This window comes from Urocampus carinirostris, chromosome 5, assembly GCF_059441175.1.
Source record: "Urocampus carinirostris isolate Australia breed hairy pipefish chromosome 5, RoL_Ucar_1.0, whole genome shotgun sequence".
Lineage (NCBI taxonomy): Eukaryota > Metazoa > Chordata > Actinopteri > Syngnathiformes > Syngnathidae > Urocampus > Urocampus carinirostris.
Window position 1 is genome coordinate 27237683 of NC_142353.1, and position 26921 is coordinate 27264603.

General features: G+C 37.9%; 1 protein-coding gene across 1 annotated transcript; it reads right to left on the reverse strand.

The window, feature by feature from the left end:
• tmem161b (transmembrane protein 161B) lies at positions 1–25545 on the reverse strand. The gene is made up of 12 exons (XM_088336366.1): positions 25273–25545; positions 19731–19834; positions 19430–19510; positions 17141–17238; positions 16069–16225; positions 9256–9407; positions 9127–9187; positions 8900–9040; positions 7467–7580; positions 4881–5055; positions 3212–3308; positions 1–1082 (listed from the first exon to the last, which is right to left on the reverse strand). The coding sequence occupies exons 1-12, from the start codon at positions 25273–25275 to the stop codon at positions 808–810; spliced, it is 1458 nt and encodes a 485-aa protein (XP_088192492.1). The 5' UTR covers positions 25276–25545; the 3' UTR covers positions 1–807.
• Positions 25546–26921: the final 1376 nt, after the last annotated feature.

Sequence of the window (26921 nt, forward strand, 5' to 3'; positions counted from 1 at the left end):
CCCCTTAATTTAGAAAAAAAAACTTTATTTTTAATTATTTTCTTATTTAGGTCAAAATATTTGCTTATTTAATTTTTTGGGGGTAGTTTTAAGACATTTTAACTTTAGCATAATTTGTTTGTCCCAATTCAAGAAAAAAACTGTTGAGTATTTTCTGACTTTGAGAAATTTTATTTAAGACAATGTCAACTTAGAATTATTTAATTTAGCAGCTGTTACATTTTTATTGCCGAATTAAGGCAAAATGTGATTAACTGTGCAAGTATTGAAATAGCTTCTTTTTGTTCTTATATTTTGTTCTTGTTTAAGTTCATTTTTCATGTTATTTTTTCGCAATTTCTGCCATCTGCTAATTATTTCAAAGAGAAAATCAATTTACGATATTCTGGATGAAATGGCCATACAAACATTTGTTACATTAAAATTTAAGTTGATAAAAGATTAACTATTTTAAAATAAGAATTTGTCAAAATGAGCAAAATTGTCTTTCCAATGCAGTGGGATTTTTTGCAATGCACTCACCCGAGCAATACGACTCAACACATTAACCCAGTAATTCAGTAATTAGTATATTCCTGTGAGTAACAATGAAATTTAAAAAAAATAATAATAATTGCGTCCAGCATGAATATCATGACCAAACGAGTCAAGCTGTTACTTTGTCAGTCGAGCTCGTAACTGTTACTGAAATTGTTTTTATATGACCCAAAGAAAAAAGGAGTGAATGTCAAACCACAGAATTCCCATCCGTGGAGGAAGCACTGGAAGTGGAAGCGATTGCTCGCCGTGTGTCTCTTTACCTTCTGGTCATGCTGCCATGAGATACTGATGATAAAAAAGGCCAAAAAGCGACGTGGAAAAGAGGCAGGCTGCGATCCACCACGTAAAGAAAGAAAAGAGGCCCCGGAAAAGCAGAGGGGTAAAGACCGCCTTCAAGCCTCCCAGGGCCACTGACAGTTGGGTGACAGAGGCTCGGCCTCCCACCGCCGGGGGCATTGTTGGCGCTTGCCCCGGGGACACAGAGTCCGTCAGGTGTGTGCAAGGAAGGTCTTCTTCCGCATGGAAACCCCACGAATGTCCACCTGAGGGCGGAAAGTAAAACCGAGTCATCTTTTTGTCCTATTTTCAACAACGAGTACTGTATTAGTCTGTGTATGACGCTTGGGCTAGACAGACCCCTAATGCCCAGTTAAGCAGGTAGTTGCCTTGCATGGCTGACTCACTATTGGCGTGTGAGTGTGAGTGAATGGACAAGTGTGGAATACATTGTAAAGCGCTTTCGGAGGTCGTCAGTGACTTCAAAAGCGCTATATGAAAGGCAGATCATTACCATTAACCTAAAAACGTACTCAAAGTTTGGGTGCTTGTTCTACGTGAAGTTTTATGGTAGTATACTCCGTTTTAAGAGGGGACCGTATGAGAGTGTTATTGTGCCGACTGTGTTTTATGGTGCAGAGACTTGGAGCCTGAATGCAGATTTCAGAAGGAAGTTCAATGTTTTTGAGATGAAGTGTTTAAGAAGTATGTTAGGAGTGACAAGAATGGATAGATTGGGAAATGAAATTGTGAGAGACAGAACTAGAGTAATAGTGGAACTGAGCAAGCGTGTGGATAAGAGAGTACTCAGTTGGTTTGGACACATGGAGAGGATGGATGAGGAGCGAATGTTGAAGAGGATCTACAGAGCAGAAGTAAATGGAAAGAGACCAAGAGGAAAGCCGAGATTGACATGGATGGATGGTGTTTTGAGTGCACTGCAGGAAAGAGGTCTAAATCTAGTGGAAGCTAGAACTCTTGGTGATAATAGGAATGAGTGGAGAGGTGTTGTAAAAGGATAGTGGGATGTTTGGACGCGTTCTAAGGGATGGGCAAGGCACCCATATGATGCCGCAGGGGTAAACCAGTGAAAGCTGTCGGGCCCTGCTGTTGAACAGAAGTGTGTGTTGTGTCACCCTGACCCAAGTGACATGTCCGCTTTCTTGTGTCCCGTTTCATCTGGAGGGATGATCACCTTGGGTGCCGAGGTCCTTAACTTGTTGGGCATTTGGGTTGGCCATGGTCCAAAAGGTTTTGTGTTTTTTTTAATTTTCTTTTTACTTTATTTTATGTTATTGTATGTGTTTGTCTTGCTGTCGGTCACCCCTTGAGGAATATGGTCAAGGTAGATAGATAGATAGATATTACGTTTTTATTCCATGATTGATCAGTCATAATCTATCGCAGACTAAAATTGCAAAACATTGTATAAAACGGGAATCAAACTGGGATTGCAGCGGTAACAGGGTTCCTACAGCTTAAGGGAAGCTAAATTTATGAGTTTTTAAGAATTGCCTTCCGAAATCAAATTCAAGACCAAGTTGACAGACAAAAAAAAACAAAAACACAAATACTTATTGCACACAATACATTATGCCCCATACACATTACCTAACACAGCATTGGGGAAAAAGGTTCCTCAGACAGCCACTTTCAATTAAATTGACTCTTTCCCATGGTCTAAAATAAACATCTTCCAAAGTTGCCATCTTTAGGGTGGGTAAGTCCCAAGACATGCGTCTGTTCTGAAAGACCTGACTTTAACCTCATCACCGTTTTGTTAGTGCCATTATTGTAGTCGCGCCACCAAAGTAAATTGGTCAATTTTTAAAAAAGACAATTGTAAACTGTTACTAAATCTTTTTAGTTCAAACAAATGTAAACCTCATTAACATGCTCACATTTTTAAGACTGTCAAAAAACGAGAATTAAAACATTTTAATGCCAATTAAGGCCTTATTTTTAGGATCAAGAATTCAATGCCCTTTAAGAGTTTTCAAGATTCCGCGGGAACCCTGAGTAAAAGCTCCATTACCTAACCACTAGACCACTAGTAATACAGGTGTCTCATGAAAAGGCATTCCCTTTTGTGTCATATCACACTGTTTTTACTCAGTGCCACAGACAAAGGTTAAAAAACAGAGAAAAAAAATGCATTATGAAAGAGAAAAACACCAAAGAAAAGTACTCAAATATGGTAGTATATCATAAAATTCCGTGGAGAAACGCATATGAATAAACACTGTATGCATTTCTAATTTTATCCATCAGTATTTTCCAGTATAAATGGCGCACTGGATTATAAGGCACACTATAAAATCTCTGCTCAATTTCCGATTTTTCGGTGCGCCCTATGGTCCGGAAAATATGGTACAGTATTTCAATAAGGGCTCACCTAAAGTTTTTAGCAGCAAAGTCGTATGAAGCAGCATCACCAGCGGCGCCACATACTGTAGTGCGATGACACACAAGTAGTAAAAAACACGTGCAACCTGGGAAAGGGGAGAAGTACAGTCGAGCAATGTATTATTAAACACTCACCTCTAGAGCTCAATGTTGCTTATAACAGAGATGAGGTGTGTATTTGGTAAAACTCAGATGCCTACTTTCGTACTTCCTTGCATGGATTTTATGCAAATCAATTGAGCAAAACCATTTCTGAGCTTCTCATAAACAATTTTGTTGTTATATAAAGCTGCAGACTCTTAAAAGGAGCTGTACGGAATTTGGGACTTTGTTTCTTTCTGCTGCAATCTCCTGCCTTAAAGTCATCATGGCAACCTCAGTGAGCTCATTCATGTTAGCATGGAAGAAGGTGCATTTCTTAGATATGCTCATATACACTCTTTCATCTTTTTGAGGGGGTTGGGTTGGAGTGTGGATTCTACTAAAAGCAGCCTTTTTTAAAATTTTTCTATTTTCCTACTACATTGACAAAAAAACAACCTGGAGGGACAGGCATGATGTAACTCTCCAGCACTACCAACCAGCCCCCTTTCTTCGGAAACAATGTGTTCCGCCCCAAACCGCTTTGATAAAGCAAGTTAAAGCAGTTAGGAGCAGTGGAAAATAAAGCATTTCTTTAAACTCAGTTGGGCATTTTTAACACATAATAAAGAAGATATATAACTTTGAACTTTTTAAGAACACCTTAAGTGACGCACTCCACCTACAAGGAAGGAAAAAAGCTTCTTTTTTTTAGCAAATTATTTCAAGATTTCTTCACATTTTATACCAATTAAGTCAAGTCATGTTTATTTGTAAAGCCCTTAATCACAGGGAGTATCAAAGGGCTTAACTGACCACAGACTATTGCAAACAACAGACTATTATTACACCATCCCCTGATCTAAAACCAACATGAGGGCAAGGAAAAACTCAAAACCCTCAGCATGAGGAAAATGAAAAGTGTCAGTGAGAAACTAGGAATCGCCAAAGAGCAAGTGTCGCTGGTCGTAAAGTCCAACTTTGTTGGTGATAGATAGCATCTTCCTCTGCCTTTTAGGACTAGCTGCAGTCGGTCCGAGCGTTTGGTGGACATGATGGCTTTTACAGAAAGTTGAAGTTGAAAAAGAATTGACATTTCAAATCAATAAACATCGCGGCCGTGAGATGATAATGCTACAAGACCTTCATTCAGTTTGGAATCTCTCATATTTTATAAAAATTAATTGCAGGGGCGTTAAACTCATTTTAATGAGGCGGATCAGTATAAAAAAAAAAGACAGAAAGGGAGAATGAGTTTGAGAGCTAAAGAGAGTAAGAAACACATAGAGAAAGAAAGAGAAATCGAGAAAGCATGAGAAAGAAAAGGAATACAGAAACAGAGAGAAAAAGGGGCAGAGAGAAAGAGGAAGAAAGAGGGAAAGAGAAAAAGTGAATGAAAAGGGCAAAAAAGAAAGAGAGAAAGAAAAAGGGATGGTGGGAGATGTTAAATACACGTTAAATACCCCTGGACAAATGTATTTAATCACTGCCGGTCTTAAGGCTTTCAGTGATGCTAAATGGAGAAGCAAAAACATGATAACCATGGAATCAGCTATAAACACTCGAACACCAGTCACCATCTTCTGAAGGTCAACGCTGCTGATCCGCCCCGCCTCCTTCTTCATCTGCGCAACAGCCTTCTCCGCCAGGTTGAGGTAAGCCTGCAGATGATGCCTCATCATGGCTAGCCTTAGCACGCACATTAGCACGATGGCCCACAAGCGCAGGGTGTCGAACGTCTGCTCCGCCATCCTGAACCGGGGAAGGCAGTCAAATAGTTTCGTCTTTTTCAACACGATTCCACAAATGTTCTTTAGGATTGTCACACTTTTATCGCAGCAAGGAAATCCATGGATGGTTATAACATAGCACAGGGGTGGGGGCAACTATTTTGAGTCAGGGGCCGCACAAGGCTAAAAAATGTGGCAATGGGGCAAGACAAATCCCAATTTTCTCATTTAGAAATAAATAAACATGACATCTACATGTTATATTTCTTTAAATTTGTGTTTTAAATAGATTCGATTCTTCAAATTGGTTTTAGGCACAACATTTGATATTTAGTTTTGTCGTATTACTGTGGTATTTTTTAAGCATTTCTTTTGTATATTTGTAGTATTGCTGTAGTTATATTTTTGTAATATTTCAGCAGTGGTATGTTTGCAGTATTTCTATAGTAGCTGTCTGCAGTATTGACACAATACATCTTTTATAGTATATCTCTAGCATTTTTGTAGTATTACTGTAGGTCTGTAGTCTTTCTGTCATAATATTTCTGAATTACTATTTCCGTTGAAATAATTCTGTTGCAGTATTTTATTATTATATTTAAAGTATTACAGTAGATGTATTTTTGTAGTATTTCTATGGTACTATTTTGTAGGGATTCCGTAGTAGAGTTTTTACAGTATTTCTGTAGGATTAGTGTAGTTTTGATTTTGTAATATTTCTGTCGTAATATCTCTGTAGTGGAACTTTTGTAGTATTTATTTCTTAATATTTCTGTTGTAGCATTTGAGTATTGCTGGTTCTACGGCATGTGTGGGGTTTGGGTGGCACTGTCTTACATTACGACTGTAATGGTATTTTTGAAGTATTGCCATAATAGTTTTTTTGTACTATTTACATAGTAGTATTTTGGTGGAATTTCTTTAGTGTTTTTGTAATATTACTGTTGTGGCAGTTTTGTGGGAATTAAGCGCTTAAATTGGTTTTGTTCTTGATTAATAATAAAAAAAAAAACTTTTCTACTTAGCAGTTTTTACTATCGCGTGATTTTTGGAACCCAACACCCGCGAAAAACAATGGGATTACTGTACTTGCAAAATTTGCTAAGCACACATTGTGCATCATGGCAGTACCTCTGTGATGCACAAACATTTAAATAAAACGGTCAAACGAAACAGAGTCTGACTCGCCTCGGTATGATACAAGTTACATTCAAGTCAATATGGTTTGGATGACATGCATTGTAATGAAATGAAATGAAAATGAAATGAATACATTTTATACGCTTATATTTCGCCATAAAAGGATGCGTAAGCGTTATGCCAGAGTGAGCCCGACAAAAGAATTTGAAATTAAAGGCATGCAGTCCGAAGAATAAATATAAGTTATTGAAACAGTAAATACGGCAAATATCAGTTGTGAAAACCATTTCATTTAAAGCTGTTGACAATTGTTGAGTTATTTTGTTAGACTTTCCAGTTGACCAATGAATGTACTTCACAAAATGTACATAGTATTTGTTTTATTTACTGTTCTACTGCTGCTAATGAGCATTTCTTGGTTTACAGCGACAAAAAAATGTTTACTTGATTTTAATTTGTTTTTTTGCTTGTCATTAAAAAACGTCAGAGGTTTATTTGTGGATTTATGTCTCAATAGACCAAGCATTGTGCCAAATTGTTTTCTCATCTCATCTCATCTCATCAGCTGCACCGCTTATCCTCAGTAGGGTCGCGGGGATGCTGGAGCCCATCCCAGCAATCATCAGGCAGTGGGCAGGGGACACCCTGGACTGGTTGCCAGCCAATCGCAGGGCACACGGGGACAGACAACTCACTCGCTCAGTCACACCTAGGGACAATTTGGACCGGCCAATTCACCCGAAATGCATGTTTTTGGAATGTGGGAGGAAACCGGAGTGCCCGGAGGAAACCCACGCAAGCACGGGGAGAACATACAAACTCCGCACAGTAAGGCCGGGAGCTGGATTTGAACCCACTCAGGAGGTTCCCACGACCTCAGTACTGTGCCGCACACGCGCTAACCACTGCGCCGCCGTGCTTCCCCCAAAATAGTTTTTTTTTATTATTTTTATTTTTTGTACAAAAACTATGTTGAATTAAAGGTGTACTTTTTATTGTACCTTTTTATTATCATTTGTCACATAATTAAATCAACTTTATGTAAAAAAATAATAATAATTATCTGATAATTAGTCGAATAATCAAATAATTCATTATGACTAGTCAACAATTAAAATTATTAGTTGCAGCCCTAGTAATAACACAGTAATAACATGACAGGTTGTTATTTAAAAAATGTACATCAAACTTGCAGCCCTTCGTGAAAAGCAGTAACAAAAAAGCAGCACTCAACAATTGAAAACGAATGTTGGTGACACCCAAAATAGATCAACTCTGGTTTCGTCTACTCACAAAGGCAAGCTCTCCTTTCCCAATGTGGGGTTCATGATGTAGTCCTTGGTAATGGGCTTCACCCACAGCAGGACCATGATGAGCGGGGACAGGAAATTGATATGAAGTAAAGTTCTTTAACAAAAACAAATATAAAATAAAAAAGGAGAATGATTGTTAACATGTGAAATGAATATATTGAAAAAAAAACCTGATTGTTCGTTATATAAATTGTCAACAATCGTTTATTAAAGACTTATTGAAAGAGAAAGTTTTTCAAGTCAGTCAAAATAAATGTATTGTGGTAATGATAAAAAAAAAATCTTAAAACTGAGAGAACAGTAACATGTTTTTACACAGTCGGTGCTGTTGCTTATCCGCTTTGGATGACTTTTTCCCCCTGGTTTCTTAGCTAATGAAATACATAAGAATAATTCGAGGAAAATATTTTGTTGGTAAAAGTTTGACAGAGCTCCCTCCGGAGCAAACCGAAAAATAAGATGCAACCAACTGCACAAACCCGACCCCCATGTGAAAGCCAGCTTGACAAGACTCATCTCACCACTTTCTTTAAAAGCCTCTTTTCAGTTGTATTTTTTCTTTCGGCTGAAACCGAATACGCACTTCTGGTCATTTTCGGCTGATAAGTAATTTAGATACGAAAATCCAGTGCATCCCTAGTAATGATTCATGGCCATATTCAAGCACTTTTAAGGTCTTTCAGCAAATTGAAAAAAATTCCAGTACCGTTAACTGAAAAGAATCCCGTGTGAATCATGTATTTTGCAGTTCCACAAATGTATCAATGATTTACAAATGTGATTTTAAATCTCAAGCGGGCATTTATAAATAAAAAAATGAATTTTAGATCTTAAGGAAATCGCGAACGACAATGAATGGATATATTTTTTATACAAATCCCTACCCATCAAGGTAATATGTAGCTTACATTTTAAGTTGAAGGAACTTCTTCCCGTTACTATGTACCCATTGGAAACGCTACCTTTATTTTTTGCAACGCCCATATTAAATTTCCATAATTAATAGAAAATTATTGCACTCATCCAGATTTAGGTGTAACATGCACCCTTTCTCTTAGGCGTAGGGGGGCGATGACACTCTATAGAATAATGCCATACAAGCTAATGATAGCTGTCGTTGGTCACAAGGGAAAAAGAAATGCAATGGCAAAACCAAGCCCCCAAAGAGTATTGCCGGCGTCATTTTCAACCAGACTAGTTGGAAAAACATGGCAACAACTTCAAGCATTTACAAATTACAAGCACTTCACCCAAAACAGAAGCTCTTCTCAATCCTTGAAAACAAAAAAATAATTAAAATTCAAGCATTTTCAAGAATTTTAAGCACTTGTACGAACGCTGTCTTATGCAGTCATTTTGAATTAAAAAAAAAACGATAACAGACAACCTATTAAATAAAATCCAGTTCCTCACTGTGTTAACTTGGCTGTGGTCACATTTAGGGCATCGAGGTGCATCTGGGCCAATCGCAGACCTGGGAAGGTTAAAAAAGCTCCAATAAGGGCGCAAAGGATGGCCAGGATGAGTTTGAAGGTAAGTTTGGATATTGGACCCCTGCCAAGAGCGAGAGAAGGGTTCAAAAATATAAATAATAAAGGCACATAAACTTCACCCAAAAAAAAAAAAAAAAAAACCCTTACTGTGACTCCAAGCCTTGGTGCTCCAGAAACTGCAGTGCGCTATCAGAAAAGTTAGCAAAACCTTCGAATGGAAAAAAAAATAATTTCTCTGCAGAAGGTGAAGGTTGCAGAATACAAAGCGGCACTCACCAGTTTCCAGCCCGAATTCCAGATAGTTCTCGGTGACGATGAGGATGGCCATGGCCTTAACGAAAAAGAAGAAGCCGAATGTGATGCAGAGAGAGCGCTCGCCTCCTTCCTCTAGTTTGAAATAGTGAGTCGTCAGAGAGAAAAGAATTTTGCTGGAGTGACCGAGTCAAGGAAACCTCCTAGATTACAGGATCATTTTCTTTTTTTAGTTTGACCAAACTTCAATTATTTCCCATCATATTACATTATAAATACCCTACTTTAAAAAAAATATTTTTTATATACAGTAGACCCCAGGATATGGAGACCCCACCAACCACATTTTCCCTTTAAGGTGTGGAATAAGATGTATTTTCAGACCTTCTTTACAGCATTTTCCCCACCATACGACAAACAAAAATTATTTGGCATGTCCAAACACTTAGAAAATTCAAACCTTGCGGTGTTAATAACGCATCAAAGATGCCCGTCTACTATTGGTCGACGTCATACAACTTTTTGGTCTGCTATTGGTTTGCGTCAAGGTATCATGACAACGCCGGAATGCAATTGGCTGAATACGTCCCACAATACCTTTCTCTTCATTCAGTTCGGGATATAATGTGCTTTGTTGAGACTTTGCAAGTCCGTGTTACAACACTGTATTTTTGGTATGGAATTTATAGGCTATGGTTCCCAAGGCTTGCAGTGATGCTAAAGAGAAAAGCAAAAACATGATAACCATGGAAATGAAGCTTATCGTTGTCAATAAATACAAAGAAGCCACAAGAATGGCTACTTTTACTAAGGAGGTGCTTAAAGCAAGGAATTATTCTAAGGGAGAACAATTCTCGTAAGTGGACCTTTTAAAATTAGTTTCATTTTGCCATCTCCTCCATTCCTTCTGTATTAACCTGCTACTCCACCATACCATCTCAAGTCACGTCAAGATAAAGGTAATTACAATTAAATGTTCCTTTACATTTAATTGTTTTTTCATTGTTTTTGATCCTAAACACATACATTACACATAAATAATAATTACCATATACGTTTGTGTTATTTGTAAAATTTTAACTGTAGTACCGGGGGAATAAGAACTTATTAAATAATAACCATATGATTCTCTACCCTGCTATTGGGCAAATTCACTTTGTGATCCCCATCTCAGAACGAATTAGTTTCCTATCATAGTGATCAACAGTAATGGCAATGGATTAACTATTACATAATACCCTGTCATTTAGCAAAAATGTTCATTTCAAAATGCGATTTTCTATAAATTGTATTTACGCACTTTTGGGTTTCCATACTTCTCCAACTGGGTGATTTGCTAGATAAAACAGTCAAATTATTTGTTTTGCCATAAAAACATACATTTATCTCATTCAGCGCCATAATGTAAGAATATGTTCTCAGAAGCCTCGTCTCTGATGAAAAAAAAAACATATTAAAAAGTGTTTGGTGAAGTTCATCAGTAAGGATAAAGCTTCTGCAAATTATTGCAACCTGATACATCTTCATGAGATGGCAGGATTGGCTTTCATCAGATCTTTTTCCACACATCAAGGAAGCCCCCACAGTTTTGCTTCCTGTATCCAACAATTTAAGTGTGTAGGTGGCCTGATAGGACGAGTATAGGTGTAGTGAAGCAATGTGGTCAGAGAAGCAAATAAATGGATAAGTACAGACATAAAAGGCTTAAAGCGTTTACATTCTAAAAAAGACAAAAGCCCTTCTGCTTGAAATTCATCTTTTCACAAAAATAAGTTTTTCTTAGGTAAGAGTATTTTCAAAAAAATTAACAATGTTCACCTGTGGTTTACTAAACAATGGTAAAAGCTAGAAACATCCTTCATTTCTAATAAATAATAAGGCTTCAAGCTTTTGTTTGATATGTCCTTTGCCTATACAGCGACAGAACACAATTTTCTATAGGCCTTCACTGGCTCTTCCCATTTGAGAGAAACATCTGGTATTGAATGAGTTAGAGGTGTGTCCACTCTATTTTAAGCACTTGCATCTTAAAAGCACCACCTCATCCAAATCCATTCAAAGCTCAAAATATTTCTCTTCGTGGGGGAACTCAACAGCCAGTTCATTTGGCGCTTGGATCCCAAATTGATCTTGTAAAACTCCTTTTGAGTATTGCCGGCTGAATGTCCGGCATATCCTTAACCATTGTCATCACAAATGAAACAGGAAAACTGAAAATCAAGTGCTCCATTAGCACATATATTGAAGGCAACGCGCTCCGTCATATTCACGGCCGACCCCCTCGCTTCGTTCCTTTGCCTGACGTAAATTAAGGTCTCCAATCTCGGCCGTATCCGGGAAATGACACACCATCTGACCGCGGCGAGGCGAGGTTGACCAGGAGCACTGGAAAAGATTGATTCCTGTGCTCGGTGGAACGGATAATGCATATTATTAGGCCATCATTCAACGTGGCAAATAGCGGGGAGCCGCCGAGCAGAAAGGTGCTAGCAGTCGAGCCTGGTAGGAGATCTCTGCATCATTCTAAGTGCATGGACTGCCGCTTAGATCTGCACAATCGCATGGAAAATGATTCGTTCTCTCAGGCCCACCCAAAAAAAGAAAAGAAAAAACACAACAAGAAAAAAAACTAATCCCCGATTTGAAATGTATAGTATGACTGTTTTGAGTTAAAGGTATGACAAAATGTTAGTTCAAATTTTGCATACATACCTTACGATTGTTTTCACTTTATGGGGTGTAATAAAATATTTCTTCAGCCCCTCTTTATGGCATTGCCCCACTATACCCCATCACCAACAACTTGATGTGCATGCTTCAAAACTTGGTTGAAAGGCTCGAGACATCAGTACAGTGAACCTAGAGATATGGCGTTCCCACCTTACAACATTTTCACTTAATGGTATGAAATAAAATGTTTTCTCAGCCGTTCTTTAGGGCGTTTGCTTCACTAATGGTAAACAACCCAAAATCTATACAGAGACTCCCATATTTACGACCATTCGGTAGCTACAAATTTTTTTTCGGGATGCCGAAAAATATCCGCACATTGCTTTAAGTTAGATTTTGTATTGTGTGCACCTTTTGCAGAGTTTTTCTTGAAGCTTATCTTGCAAAAGTAAGTTACACTTAACTTTATCTTTATACGGCATATCATTTGATGAAATGTATTTTTTTTGTACAAAACAATACAGGTTACTTATACAAGCCTTAAACATACTTATATAAACCTTGAACATACAAAATATAGCACTAAAGCAACTCCCAAACAAATTCAACTTACGAACGATGGACCGGAACCTATCTTGTTCTGCGTCTGTATTGCGTGCCAAGAAACTTTGTTTTAAAGCCTCAGTGTGTATTGTTTGACCACTACATGGCCCTGTGTTGCCAGGTAAAAACATAGGACCGGAGAAACCTGAAGACTGAAGTGGGGATTCCAATGTGTAAAAGAAATGCAAATGTCTTGACTTATGATTTTTTTTTTTCAATAAAAAATAAGTGCAGTGCTTAGCACAATCGCCTAACACGCGAAATGTCCCCGGTTCGAGAAACACATGTTGGCCTGGAGAGGGATGGGTGCGACCAGGCTTTATTTGCCCAAGACACACCACAGGAAATGGTGCCCTGTACCACTTGGAGGCACTAAATATTACACATGGTCCCATTAAAGTTTTAGCCATCGGTACAGTAGAGCACCAAAATAAAGCAAGCCCGCCTTACGACTTTTTTTTTCAACCCAAAGCATTTTCCCTTCTATACGACATCAACAAGAACTTACCACAATACAAGATATTTAATGAGATGCCTGCCTCGGCTTCAAAACAACACCTACCTCCCCAATTAAAACTAGTACAGCAACCTCCAGGGTACAGGGCCCCGGGATACGACGTTTCCACTTCACATCGTGCAACTAGACTTTTTTTGAGCCAAAGCATTTTCCCTAATATACGACATCGACTACTTATTTTGCTTCCCCAAACATTTCTTAAAATCAATCTTTGCGGTGTTTGTGTGTATCAATTGGTGGCTAGTCTGCTATTAGTTTATGTCATGACATTATGAAAATGCAGATATGCTACAGGCTGAACTCGCTCCTACGATGTCTATGTCGAGGAGTTGGCTTTTTTTGTCCTTTTTTTCTTATTACGATGGCTGAGATCTATGACAAAGGTTTTCAAAACGCTATTTGATTAATAAAAGAAGGAAACCTTGTATAACTCCCCGTGCCAAAGTAAAAAAAAAAAAGCTATCAGAAATGAATGATCACATTCAAGAGTGAGTAGATTTGATTGACCGGGCGGACATTTTTTTTTCCCTCAAATATTCTCCACATCTTTATTTATATCGTACCTAAAGAGATGTCGTAGAGATTAAAGACTAGGAAAAAGTCTTGGAGATATTCTGAAGATTGATTCATCTAAAAATAACGAGGCGGACTAAAAAGACAAGAAGAAGAAAATAAAACTCAAGTGGGAGTTGCAGTCAAGCGGAAGAAGGCATGCAAGATGAACTGCTGAACGTAGGATACAGTATAAAGTGTACCCACCTTAAGATGTTTTCACTTTACAGTGTAGAAGATGTTTTTTTCCGATCTCTCTTTGGGGCATTTACCACACTATACATCAACAGCTCTTTGCGGTGTTTGTGTGTATTTAAGGGTAAGTCCTTTAAGATGCCTGCTGCTATTAATTAACATCATAAAATGTTGGTCTGCTATTGGTATGTGTCACAGCATCATGAAAATACCTATTTGCTATTAGCTGGAATATATCCCACACAGCCTTTTTCTCCTTTCAATTCAAAATTTCTTGCATAAAGGTTTATTTAAATATTGTATTCATTTGCTATGGGTGCCAGGGAGACGCAAAAACATAACAACCATGGAAACAAAGCTTGTGATTATCAAGAAAGCCATAACCAATAGAGATTCCAGGCATTTTTTTAGAACAAAGAGAGGCAACTAAGTCTTGTGACATTATTACTTTACGGTGTGGAATAAGATGTATTTTTAGTCTCTTTACAGTAGTTTCCCTACTACATTAAATTAAACATGTAATAATTCAAACCCTGCTGTTTTGTGGATATGTAGAGTTATGTCGCCAAGAGACCTGTATGCCGTGGGTTAAACAAGAGGCTGGTCTATTGCTTTGCGCCATGGCATCCTGAAAATGCCAAAATGCTATTGGTTAAATTACCTTCTACAATGCCTTTCTCTCCATTTAGTTCAGGACCTCGTGTGCTTTGTAGCAACGTTGCTAGTGCTGTATTGTAATTGCAAGACTTGAAATTATGCTAAAGGAGGGAGTGAAAAATAATGATAACCATGGAAACAAAGCTAGGGATAATAATACGAAGAAGGCCTCGTTATGGAACAATGCTATACGCAAACGAGAATCAGGACAATTATTAGGAATACGGAGAGAACTAAACAAAGTCATCTACGGTCATGACAATCCTTGGAAGTGTAATTTTTGAAATCAGTTTCAATTTGAATTTCCCTGTCTTTACCTTTTTGCATACCATCTGCTACCTTCCAGCTCAAGTCGTGTCACATCAAAGGTAAGTGAACCATCCTTTTTCTAGTACAGTAATCCCTCACCATAACATGGTTCTTCTTTAATGATCTTGTTGCTTAGATATGGAGTAACATTTCATAAAATAATATGCTCTATAAAGATCAATAAAGTTGAGTTTAACTTACTTTTAAAAGATCCCCTTTAAGAGTTAGGCTACTTCGTCCTCTGTGGTAAAAAGTGGCCAAAAAAAAAGCGCTCTCAACCGCATCAAGCTTTCTTATTTCACTTTCTATTCATTACACTCTACACCAACCATATTAAATGGATGCACGAGGGATCAAACAATAAAAATGTCAAAGTTCTTAGCGCGCTGGAGATAGTATAGACATAGAAAGTATAGAATGTTTACGAACGAACTAGGAAGAGGAAGCAGATTTTTCAACTTTCGGGTGGATGCTGGGTGATCTCTCATAGCGCCGCAGGCCAGTAGAGGCGGAAAGAAGCACTACAATAATGTCCTGTACTCAGAAAAAGGTGCGCACAATACAAAATCAAACTTACAGCAATGTCCAGATATTTTTCGACATCCCGGAAAAAATGTTCGTATCTACCATTTTGCGTAAGTTGAATGGACGTAAGTAAGGCAGCGTCTGTACCTTAAAGTTCGATTCATCATCAGATACACCAAGGAGCCATTTCTCTCGTCTTACTTTTTTGCATTTATTCATATCTTTCAGAACAACTTTCTGTTTTCTCCATTTTCTTTGGTGGAGCAAATAAAAATAGTGTGACGAGATAAAATCTAAAACGCGTAATACACTGATAAATACAGTACTCCTGCCCACGTCAACTAAAGCAATTTTAATTCAAACACACCACCTCAAACGCTCGATTCGTTCTAGGAAATAGCACAATACCCCCTAAAAAAAATTCTCCATTGATCTGTACAATTCAGTCAGTCACCCTTTTTGACGTCAAAACGTTGAATTTCCCCTAAAGTTGAGAGATTTTCATGCCTGATTTATAATAGTATTACATTCTTGAGTTGCGCAATATAATTATACATACACTGACAATATAAGGGCCAGAATTCGAGGAAACTAATTATTTTTTCCCGTCGCTCTGACAAGGCCAATTTACATGCAATAGGAATAGAAAGAAAACCCCTTTCAAAAGTGACCTTCTGCTGTCAGTTTTGAAAGCCTAGGGACACAAAAGAAAAAAGCCTTTAGCTCTCTGCTCTCATGTAACTTGCAGCACGGACGTTCCTGTAAATCTAATGCAGTTCGATGTGACATCGGCTCTGATTGAAGGATACAAGACAAAAGCGAGCACCAACATGGACCACACCACACTGATGTTCATCTCTCCTGAGGGTTGTGCGAGGCTGTAGTACAATTCTGTGATCAGATAGACTACGGTAGCCGCCACGGTGAAATCAACCAGCCACTGGAACTCTGGGAAGTAGTGCAAAGCTGTGGGAACACGAAAAGGAATTTTATTATCTAATTAAATCAATTACCACATTTTCTGCACAATTAACCCCTTAACGGTTTGGCGTCCCTCTGGCAACACTCTTGGCCAATTGCAACCTTTTTTTCACGGTTCTTAGCCTGTGACACCCTATCAGGGCCTATTGAAAAGAACGTCATGATCTACTTCGGCTTCGAAAATCTCTAGCCAGTAGTTACCGAATTAAATGATGATTGACACATTGTTTAACCAATGAAATCTGAAATGTTTCATCAAGATATTCACTGTGTATTCAAATTAAAGTCCAAAATGAACATACGGAACGCCACTCGTGATTCATTTTTACGCACCGTTATAACGTGCAAGTGTGCACAATCATTCATTGACTTCTACAACTAGAAGTCAAACATTTACAACTCTTTCAAAATGTCCCAAAAATTTGCCAAAATAGAATACACAGTTGCAGGGGTTCTATAGCTGTATACTTGTCGTCTCCAGATGGCAACTTTTGGAAACGCCTATATCTACCATTAGAAAAATGTGTAAAATACAATGTTTAGTTTTTCAGATTGTGATCACATTTGACAAGGTACCAGGTAAAGCTTCAAGCTATTGTCTCACCCCTTTTCAAGTAAGATGCCCTAGCTAAACTCATCTACAAGCGTTTGATTGCAAAAACAATTCAGGCGAGAATAAAAAACTTCCATTTGTGTGTGTTCCAACTTAAGACTACTCAATGTTAGTAGCACTTACATAGATTTTTTTCAGTTTGGGACAAAACTAGTGTTAGCTTTCAAAAGATACCAAAAGCCAAGTATCTTGGATTGGGATTTTAGGCGTTTTTTACAGGAACGTTAAGGGGTTAATGCCTTATAGTCCAAAAATACCATATCTATAAAAAGCGGAACTGTTAGTACCTAATGTGTCGACTTCAGTGATGCATTTGGTCTCCAGTTGAAGATCGATGTCCTTAGGTACGGTTAGCGACTTGCTGTCTATGTGCCCGTTGTACTTCCTGATGTCAAGAGCAATAAACCATGTCAAATGTTTGTCAGTAATAAACGTAATGAGAAGATATTATTATAAGCACAAGAGCTTTTACATAATAACATTGTAAAAAGTGCATATGATGATGTGCTTGTTCATGACGTGAAAATACACGACTTCTTAACATTATACGGCATGTGGTGGCGCTGTGAGAGGTCACCCAGCATCCACCCCGGAGTAAAAAAGAATCCGCTACCTCTTCCTGGTTCGTGTGTAAACATTCTATACTGTCTATGTCTATACTATCTCCAGCGCACTAAGAACTTTGACACTTTCGTTGTTTAATATCTTGTGCATCCATTCAATATGGTTGGTGTAACGTGTAAAGAAGCGAGCTGTTTCTTTTGAAATGAAAGTGGAATAAGAAAGCTTGATGCAGTTTTTTTCAGCCACTTTTTAGAACCTCTTTAAGCGCATCTACCAAAAGTAATTTACACTCAACTTTATTTATCTTTATAGAGCATTTTATTTTATGAAATGTTTATTTATTAGTACAAAACAATACAGGTTACTTATACAAGCCCTAAACATACTTATATAAATCTTAAACATACAAAATATGGCACTGAAGTATCTTACGAACAAATTCAACTTTTGAACGATTGTCTCGTTTGTAAGTAGGGCAGAGTCTGTACTAGATGGCACCGTTTTGTCTAATGCGAACAAAAAACAGCCAAATGAGCACAGTGTGGTAGCAAGATTCAAGACAAACCTGAAAGATTTACAAATTTCTCTACCTATGAATTTTTAAAAAAAGTTAACATTGGTATGAAAGTTCATGTATTTTTGCCTAGTATTCAAACCATTTTTTACTGAATGACGATTTTTTTCTTGTACCAATAAGAGGCACTAAATATTACACACTGCCCCTTTAAATCTAGTACGCTCTAATTCTAAATGTGTTTTTGCCCATTATTTGAATCAAAGATTTTTTTTAATGATAGTTGTTCTACCCGCTAGGACGCGCTAAATAATACACACTATCGCTTTAAAACGAGAACATATGAATCATCTGCTAGATAAATAGATTTGTTTTTTTTGAACACATCAAAATATGACAAAGAGAATCAAATCTATAATGGGTGACTGAAAGAATTGAGGCAATTGTCCTCTGCGCTCTAGTTTTAAATTGAAGTCACTACTGGAAGTTAATCCTAAAGGGACAGGGGGGGCAAGTTCCAGAATAGTCTTTTTTTTATCACCCTATATGAGGCAGGTTGGTGTGGCGTGGCACCCCGTGTTCAATAATCCCCCCAAAGAAAAAAAACGGACCTGTCTTTTTGCCAGCTCATGCCACGCAGCTCACGTCCGACTCCATTATTGGAATGAAGCCCCTTTTTTGCTGTCAGAATTGTTGTGCGGCCTTGCCGTGTTTTGGCCCGGGGCACTTACAGTGCTATTGTCTGATGAATGTAATGCACACACTGGGCTGAACTAAGGAGGCCCATTGGATATCAGCTCATGCTGTGAGTGACTTAATTCTTCCTATGGGCTGCAGTGTGTACTTTTTCCTTTTTACTAGAAAAAAAGAAGATAGCATAACTTAAAAGGAAAATATATGTTTATATCGAGTAGAACCGCGGAATAAAGCAACATCGCCTTCCCAATTTTTCACTTTCAGTTTGGGATTAAGTGTGATGTGATAACTGGGTTTTTTTTGTCTTTTTTTGCTAAGAAAAATATTTCATCATTTAAAGGGACAGTGTGTATTATTTGAATAACGAGCAAAAATTCAATCACATAAATGTATGCATGCAATTAAAAAAAATGTAGGCCGTGTAATTAGCATTCATTTTACATAACATGAGCCCCAATGAAATCGCAATCTTGCTGCTACTGTTATCCAAATACTTCAAAAAGTCTGGGCAAAAGAAAAAGAGAAATAAAATCGTGCGTTTTAGTCACTTTGAGTCTCTGTAGTTTGCATTGCATTTTGGAGCATTTGTTTTCAGTTGCACTACACCTTACAGAAACATATATTGGTCAAAAAATACACACCGTCCCTCTAAACGAGACCAAAAAAGGGTCATTGTGACCAGAGACTACAAAAAAGCATGGTTAGAAAACTGAGCGCTACAAAAAGGGTCTCAATGTCAAAAACAAGGTCGGACAATAAAAAAGCAGCTCTAACAATGTATGCCTTGAGGCATCTTCTCTACCTGTCTTTCCTCTTCTGTCCCTTCTGTTTCCCGACGAGGTTCCTCAACTCATCTTCCGTAGGGTGTTGATACCAGCGCAGACTAGCAAAACAGGAGCAAAAAGTACAATAAATTATACAAAAATCTTAAAAATTAAAAAATTAAAAAACACTTGTGATACCAAATACAGAGAAAAATATTTATTTATATCTTTATACTCAGGACTCCAGGTCCACACTTGCATCTTCTTTATTTACCTCCATTGTCAGGACTTCAAGAAAAGGAATAAAAACAAACAAAGTGGTGTGAAGGTGTGGATTACCTGCCACTGCAAAGTAGCCATCTTGCAAAGGAATAATGAGGTATGATTTTTTGGATCACGCTGGCCATCACCATGGTAACCACCAGCTGCACACCGATCACACCCTGTAAAAAACAGAAGGATTTAAGTGGCCCTCAAATGCAGATAATGTTTCACTTAAAGTAATAATTGACCACTAAAAGTTTTTGTAGCTTAGAATGGAGCCAATGCATGTGATTTGGAACAAGAAATGCTACAGAAGCCCTAAATTCGGAAGCCTACTTTCATATTTTCTGAATTTCAGCCAGCGAAAGGACATGAAAGCTGGTGTTAATCCCCGTGAGCGACCGTAAAAGATCGAGTGAAATTGATACAGTGGCAGAAAAGAGCGAATAGCCGAGGTTGGTCAAAGATTGCGTGTGTGTGATGATCTTTAGTGGCTAGCGGGAGAAGCTACTAAAAAGCCAGTAAAAGATTGCAAGAGCAAACTATAATTAGTCAAGTGTCGGAACTATGAATCATGGAAATCAGCTAACGATAACAAAAGGTACTAGCAGCAGGCAAAAGTCTCTAGCCAAGTGGCTAACATGAATGGCTAGAGAGGGGGGAAACGGTGGAAAAAGTGCCAGATAACTAAATCAAAGGACTCAGGGACATCTGCTTGCATGGCCAGATGTTGAAGGAGAGTGGCACCCACTGAAAAGGCAAACTTTATTTGCACAAAGGGGCTAACAAAAACAATAGCGGCGAGCCATAGCCTGCAGCCAAGTGGCTAATGTGAGTGGCTAGAGAAGGAATCGGATAAGGGGAAAATGGAAGATGCCTGAATCACTTGACTTGGCAAGCATCACATGCAAGGTTCAGTTGTGCGTGGTAAGTCTCCATTAGGCGAGAAAAGCTCCACCAGGATAAGCTAAAATCCTCATTTACAAGAAAAGCAAGATGAAATCACTTCCATCCATTATCTGCACCGCTTATCCTCAGAAGGGTTGGGGGGTGCTGGAGCCCATCCCAGTTATCTTCGGGCAGTGGCAGGGGACACCCTGAACTGGTTGCCAGCCAGTCGCAGGGCACATAGGGAGACAATTCGCTCGCTCATTTACACCTAAGGACAATTTGGAACAGCCAATTCACCTGACATGCATATTTATGGAATGTGGGTGGAAACCGGAGTAAACGCACAAAAGCACGGGGAGAACATGCAAACTCCGCACAGGAGGTTCGATCTCATGACCTCAAAGCTGTGTTGCACACGCGCTAAGCACTGCGCCGCCGTGCTGCATAAAATAACTTAAAACGGGAAAATACATTTATACTTTTTCAATCTACAGTGTGGAATAAGAAGTTGTTCAGCCCCTCTTTACAGCATTTTCCCTCATTGTCTTGGGAAAAAAAATCATGTTATGAGATAGTAAATGTGTTTTAGCTTATTATTTGAATCATAGTGTTCTATTGAAATAATGTATTTTTCCAGAAATAAGGGTAGTGATATAATACACACTGGCACGTTAAAACAATCTTTTCCTTTTCCAGTATGAAGAATCGTGAAAAAAACATTAATGTTTTAATCTAAACTTAGCTGGCTAGCGACTCCCCACAGATTTCAATTGGTACATGGTGAAGGGGGTCAAGCAGTATAGGCAAGATAAGGAAAATCGTGCTGGTTCAATTTCTTAAGGTGCCAGAATGGTCAGCAAGCATCCAGCTAACCAGCTTGGGGTATTGAGCTTTTTGACCTATATAGCACATACACCCGGTTGATGTAATGTTTGGCGACCGGTCACCTCTGAGCAGAGATAATTGCCCTCTTATTGGCGGGCTCGTTCCTCTCTCGGGGACCCTGGAAGAAGTATTGACATGTGCTTTTGGAGCTTAGACCTGACGAGAAGGGCATGAACCCCTTTGACCAATTTAAAAAAAAGGGTCTAGAGTGCCGCTCTGGACATCGTAACAAAAACATAAAAGCAAATTTTGTGAAAACAGAAGGATTTAAGTGGCCTTTACTCAAAGGGACAGTGTGTAATAATTGACGACTACATATTGTTGTAGCTTAGAATAAAGCTGAAGTGTGTCCATTTGAAGAAGACGCACTACGGAAGCCTAAAGAATGCCCCTTAGCAGATTCTGACGCCTACTTCCATATTTTCTGAATTTAAATCAGCAAGTGGACATAAAAGCTGCTGTTAAACACCGCCAGTGGCAACAAAAGACCGAGAGAGCTGAACACACCTGGAGCGGCTAAAAGGAGCAAATATCTGGAGTAGGTCAGAGTTGGCGGACGTGGCTAACTTTAATGGCTAGCGGGAGACGCTGCTGAAAGGCCAGTAAAAGATTGCAAGAGCAAACTGGAATTTGCCAAATGTCGGGACCCCGAATCACGGAACTCAGCTAACAATTACAGCGGCGGCGAGCCAAAGCCTCAAGCCAATTGCTGTATGACTAGAGAAGGAGAGCGGGGTAAAAAGATTATTGAATCACAGGACACAGCAACCTTCACTTGCATGACTGGTTTTGGAAGGCTGCTGACACTGAGTAACAAAGCAGAAGCAGCCAACAATAAAACTAGCAGCAAGCATCTAGAAATAACCTACAGCCAAGTGGCTAACATGAGCAGCCAGAGAAGGAAACATTGGAAAAAAATGGAAGAAGCCTGAATCATGGAACTCTGCGACATTCGCTTCCATGACCAGCTATGAAAGGACGAAGCAAGCTTTATTTACACGGAGTCGCCAACAATAACATTAGTGTCTAGCTGAGAGCCATACTCTGCAGGCAAATGGCTAAAATGAGAGTGGTTAGAGAAGAGAACAGTAGAAGAACAGATGCCGATATGAAAAAAAAGATCATAAATAATTTTGCTTCTTTCAATGAGCCTTTTTCCCTAATAATTGTATTTTAGGAGTAAAATAAAGACAATTAAAATAGAGTAAAATGATCTGCCACACTTCTACTTATATTAATGAGCCTTTTTCACATTTTGCTATATTTCAACAAGTACAATTGGAAATATGAAATAACTAAGTGTGACTGCCTATACATAGTCATGATTTTTCATTTAAAATCTCCTATTTTTTTTGTAATTTAAGCTACTTCATTAAATTAATCGCAATTAATTAACTTCTTCATTTGATCATTCGTGATTATTTAGCTTTTCCAGTATTTCAGTTATGTTTTATTGTGTAGCCAACAGTGGCATTGAATTTTGTATCAGACTTGTTAAACATGGTTAAAACCAATGGTCGTTGTTCAGCGGAAATTTTCCACCACCGCTGTACTTGAAGTTTCGTTTTCCATTAAGTTTAAGTTTAGTGTCAGCTTGTGGACACCCCTTTATATATTATATATGATCTTTTTTGACATACCGGCATCTTTACCTCTACTGTTCTCTTCTCTAGCCACTTTGTGTAAGCCTTTTTGTTTTCAAACTTGTGAATACAAATAGCCATGGTCCGTCTTTTATTTGTGCCCGGAATATTCGGCAACTGCTCATTATCTCCAGCCTTCATTTTAACAACCTACGTTTTCTCTAAACATAATCAAATGACCACACAGAGGAAGAAAAAGTGTATTTACGACACAGTGTATAGGAAAATATGCATTCAATTTTTATATATCATTTCCTATTTTGCATAGCATGGCTACTAATGTCATTGCACCATTTTTCTGATGCACTCAAAGCTTAGGCCACTGGTACTACCTTGCAAATATTTCAAAGCTATCCTACCATTCTTTTTCATCTTACTTTTTCACTTAAGTCTGTTTATTTATCCAGGAGTGCAACGACTAATCTTATTGAAATCTAATCTGCCTACCCTTGATGTAAACAATGCACACCACGTTGTTATAAACAACAGTAAATACCTGTATACAGTGGACATACTCCAAATAACAGTAAAAACAACCAACAACAATAATCAAAATAACCCAACCATGTTATCCTAAACAATCTTTTTGTCAGTGTTCAAGAGTCAAAATAGAACCACTATCTTCATCAGAAGCAAAAAGAATAAAACAAATGTCAGCATTAATGTTAAATGCTTTTCTTATCAGCTGCAAGAACAGTGTAAATACTATGCACACTTAAATGTGTTGATGAATTCTTAAATTTGACAACTTGTGTTTTTCGATCAGCTCCTTCCTGCATGAACATAGTTAAAGAAGGGTTCACGTATTGACGCACACCAAAAGTCATTGCACAAAATTCGACTATATAAATACTCTAAAGACGGCGGCGCAGTGGTTAGCGCGTGTGCGGCACAGTTATAAGGTCTTGGGAACCTCCTGAGTGGGTTCAAATCCAGCTACCGGACTTCCTGTGCGGAGTTTGTATGTTCTCCCCGTGCTTGCGTGTGTTTCCTCCGGGCACTCCGGTTTCCTCCCACATTCCAAAAGACATGCATTTCAGGTGGATTGGCCGGTCCAAATTGTCCCTAGGTGTGAATGAGCGAGCGAGTTGTCTGTCCTTGTGTGCCCTGCGATTGGCTGGCAACCAGTTCAGGGTGTCCCCTGCTCACTGCCCGATGATTGCTGGGATGGGCTCCAGCACCCCCGCGACCCTACTGAGGATAAGTGGTGCAGCTAATGAGATGACATTATTAAGGACAGAAGAATCATACTAAGAGTCAAAAAAAGACCAGAAAATTATTGGTGTCTTCCTGCCCAGTCCATTATCAAGAACTCCTCTTTGATCTGATGCCTTATGGTAGATGCTTAAGGTCCCTCAAACAAAGACTAAGAGGCCAAGGCAAAACTGTACCACCAACCTAAACAAGCACTCACTACTGGAAGAAAAATATATTGCTTAAGCATAGTCTAGTCGAGTCATTTTTAATTGTATAATCCCAAGAAGTCTCAAAGGACTGTACAGACTAACAAGGACAGCAGACTATTATCACACCATCCCCTGATCTAAAACCTACACAAGGCAAGGAAAAACCAAAAACCTTAGCATGAGGAAATCGAAGAAACTTGATTTTACTTTTTTATTATTATGATAGTTTAAATGCACTATTTTCCACTGGATTGTTTTTCTGATGCACTTAAAACTTAAACCAATCCATAAGAACTACAGTGTACACAATTCTTATTGAACCCAATATTATTAGGTTGTTTTGTTTTTAAATACTGCAGTGTCAGGTCTAATGTTGTTATAAACAATGCATTCTTGGTTGTTAGCAATGACAAAGGCAATTATATTCTAATGGACAGTTAGGGGTCAAAAAGGTTATTGAGTTGCATACATGATAAAAAGGCTCCAGAAGCATTGCAGGCACTAAAATATTGCTTAAAATTTACTATTAGAACATGAATTTTGTTTCACATGATGCATGTCGGGAATATGGCAAATATGTACATGATCAGTTGATAATAGTTTAGAAAACACCATTTATAAAAGCAACCTGTGCTAACCAGCAAATGCTAACAGATTACAAATGTGTAACATTAAATCACATTTATCGCTATTAATGCAAACAGAAGGGGTGCACAGTTATTGTTGATATTTAATTATTGCAAATATATAAACATATAAAAATATGATATTGGCAAGTTTGTTGTCACTCACCATGTTGATGCAGTGCAGCCGAAAGAGGCTCAACGCCGACAACACAGAGCACTCCGAGTCGGAGACAACACGGCGTGGAGCACATAAGCCCTTTTGACGATGTTTATACAAAAATAAAATGAATTATAATGAATACGTTTAGTCGGAATGTCACTGCATCCGCCATCCAGCCTTTACATCGTGAAAATCAAATCAGAGAAGTGAAGCTCCGCCACCATTTAATTCAACAGCAGTAGAGGTCACTGTGTAACTCCCGATGAGTAGGTAGCTGAGAATATGCCTGTGTAATCACCGTAAGAAAATCGGTTTTAAATTTACTGAGTGTAGTTTTTCTTTACCTAAACTAAAGAATATTCCATTTAACTTTAGATTATCCCATATAATTGTCAAAGTTTAACTTTAAAATTCATTCTAATGTAACGTTTTGAACAGGAGTAGACAGAGAGCGTTCGATTGGTATTAAGGACCAAAAAGACCGGATTTTTTTTTCTCAATAAGCTTTATTGACAATTCTAAAAATTTATTCATTTAGATTTTCATTTAATCTTGGGGGAAAAAAATCATTGTGGTTTTTATTCAAGAAATTATTCTTGTGATATATTGACCACAAGTCAGGGAAATGAAGATCTTTAAATTTTGTACCAAAATTCATTTTTGGGAAAGGGATGGGAACCGGCTGGCTGTACTCGCCCAAGACACACCACGGGAAGTGGTGCACCTAGTGGTTAAGGGATCCAAACAAAAAACATCTTTTCTCCCTATGAAACAGATAACATTTTTAATTAAGCTTTATTGACACTAGAAAAATAGGAATTATAATTATATATTTTTTTTTAACAAGAAACAAATGTAATTTGAATTGTATTATATTTTTGGTTAAACGCATACAGAACGAGGAAAATATTTTAAAATAGAATACAAATATTTATTTATTTGAAACAAGAATATTTTTTCATTGTCCAGTAAATTGTATTTCACTGAGCTTTATCTACAGACTTTGAACAGGCATTTTTTTTATTAGTTTGAAACTGTATTTTAAACTTTATGTTTACAATTTACAATTAATGTGAAACAAAAGGACGAGTGCAAATTTTTTATATTGTACTCTGTTAAAAAAAAGACACATTTATATAGTATGTCAATGTCATTGGAATTCATTTACATTTTCTTTGAATATAACATACTAAAAAAAATATCACATTAGAAAGAGATAAAAAGAAAAAAAATATATAAAAAATAATAATATAAAGTAAAACTTTCTTATTCTGTTGAAAGAAAAGTATGTGAATCTTAGATATTCTTTTCTAATTTTATTAGATTTAAACATTTATAAAATAGTAAAATAATTAATCGAAAATTAAAACTGACTTTTCTTTCAGTGTATAGCAAACATACAGGATAAATTTGTTACGAGGTAGGGATGCCAAAGGGAAATTGCCATACAGCAATGATAGAAACCTATGCTAATAGACCAGTATCCCAGGTAAAAGCATTTAAACAACTAAAAAGAGTGTTGGGTGCCGCCAGACTGAACTTGCCCAAGACACACCACATGAAGTGATGCCTCTACGACCCTGGCGGTTAAGGGATCCGAGAACCGTGATGTAGTGAGTACTGCTTTGTATAATATACAGCTATAGGACTAAATA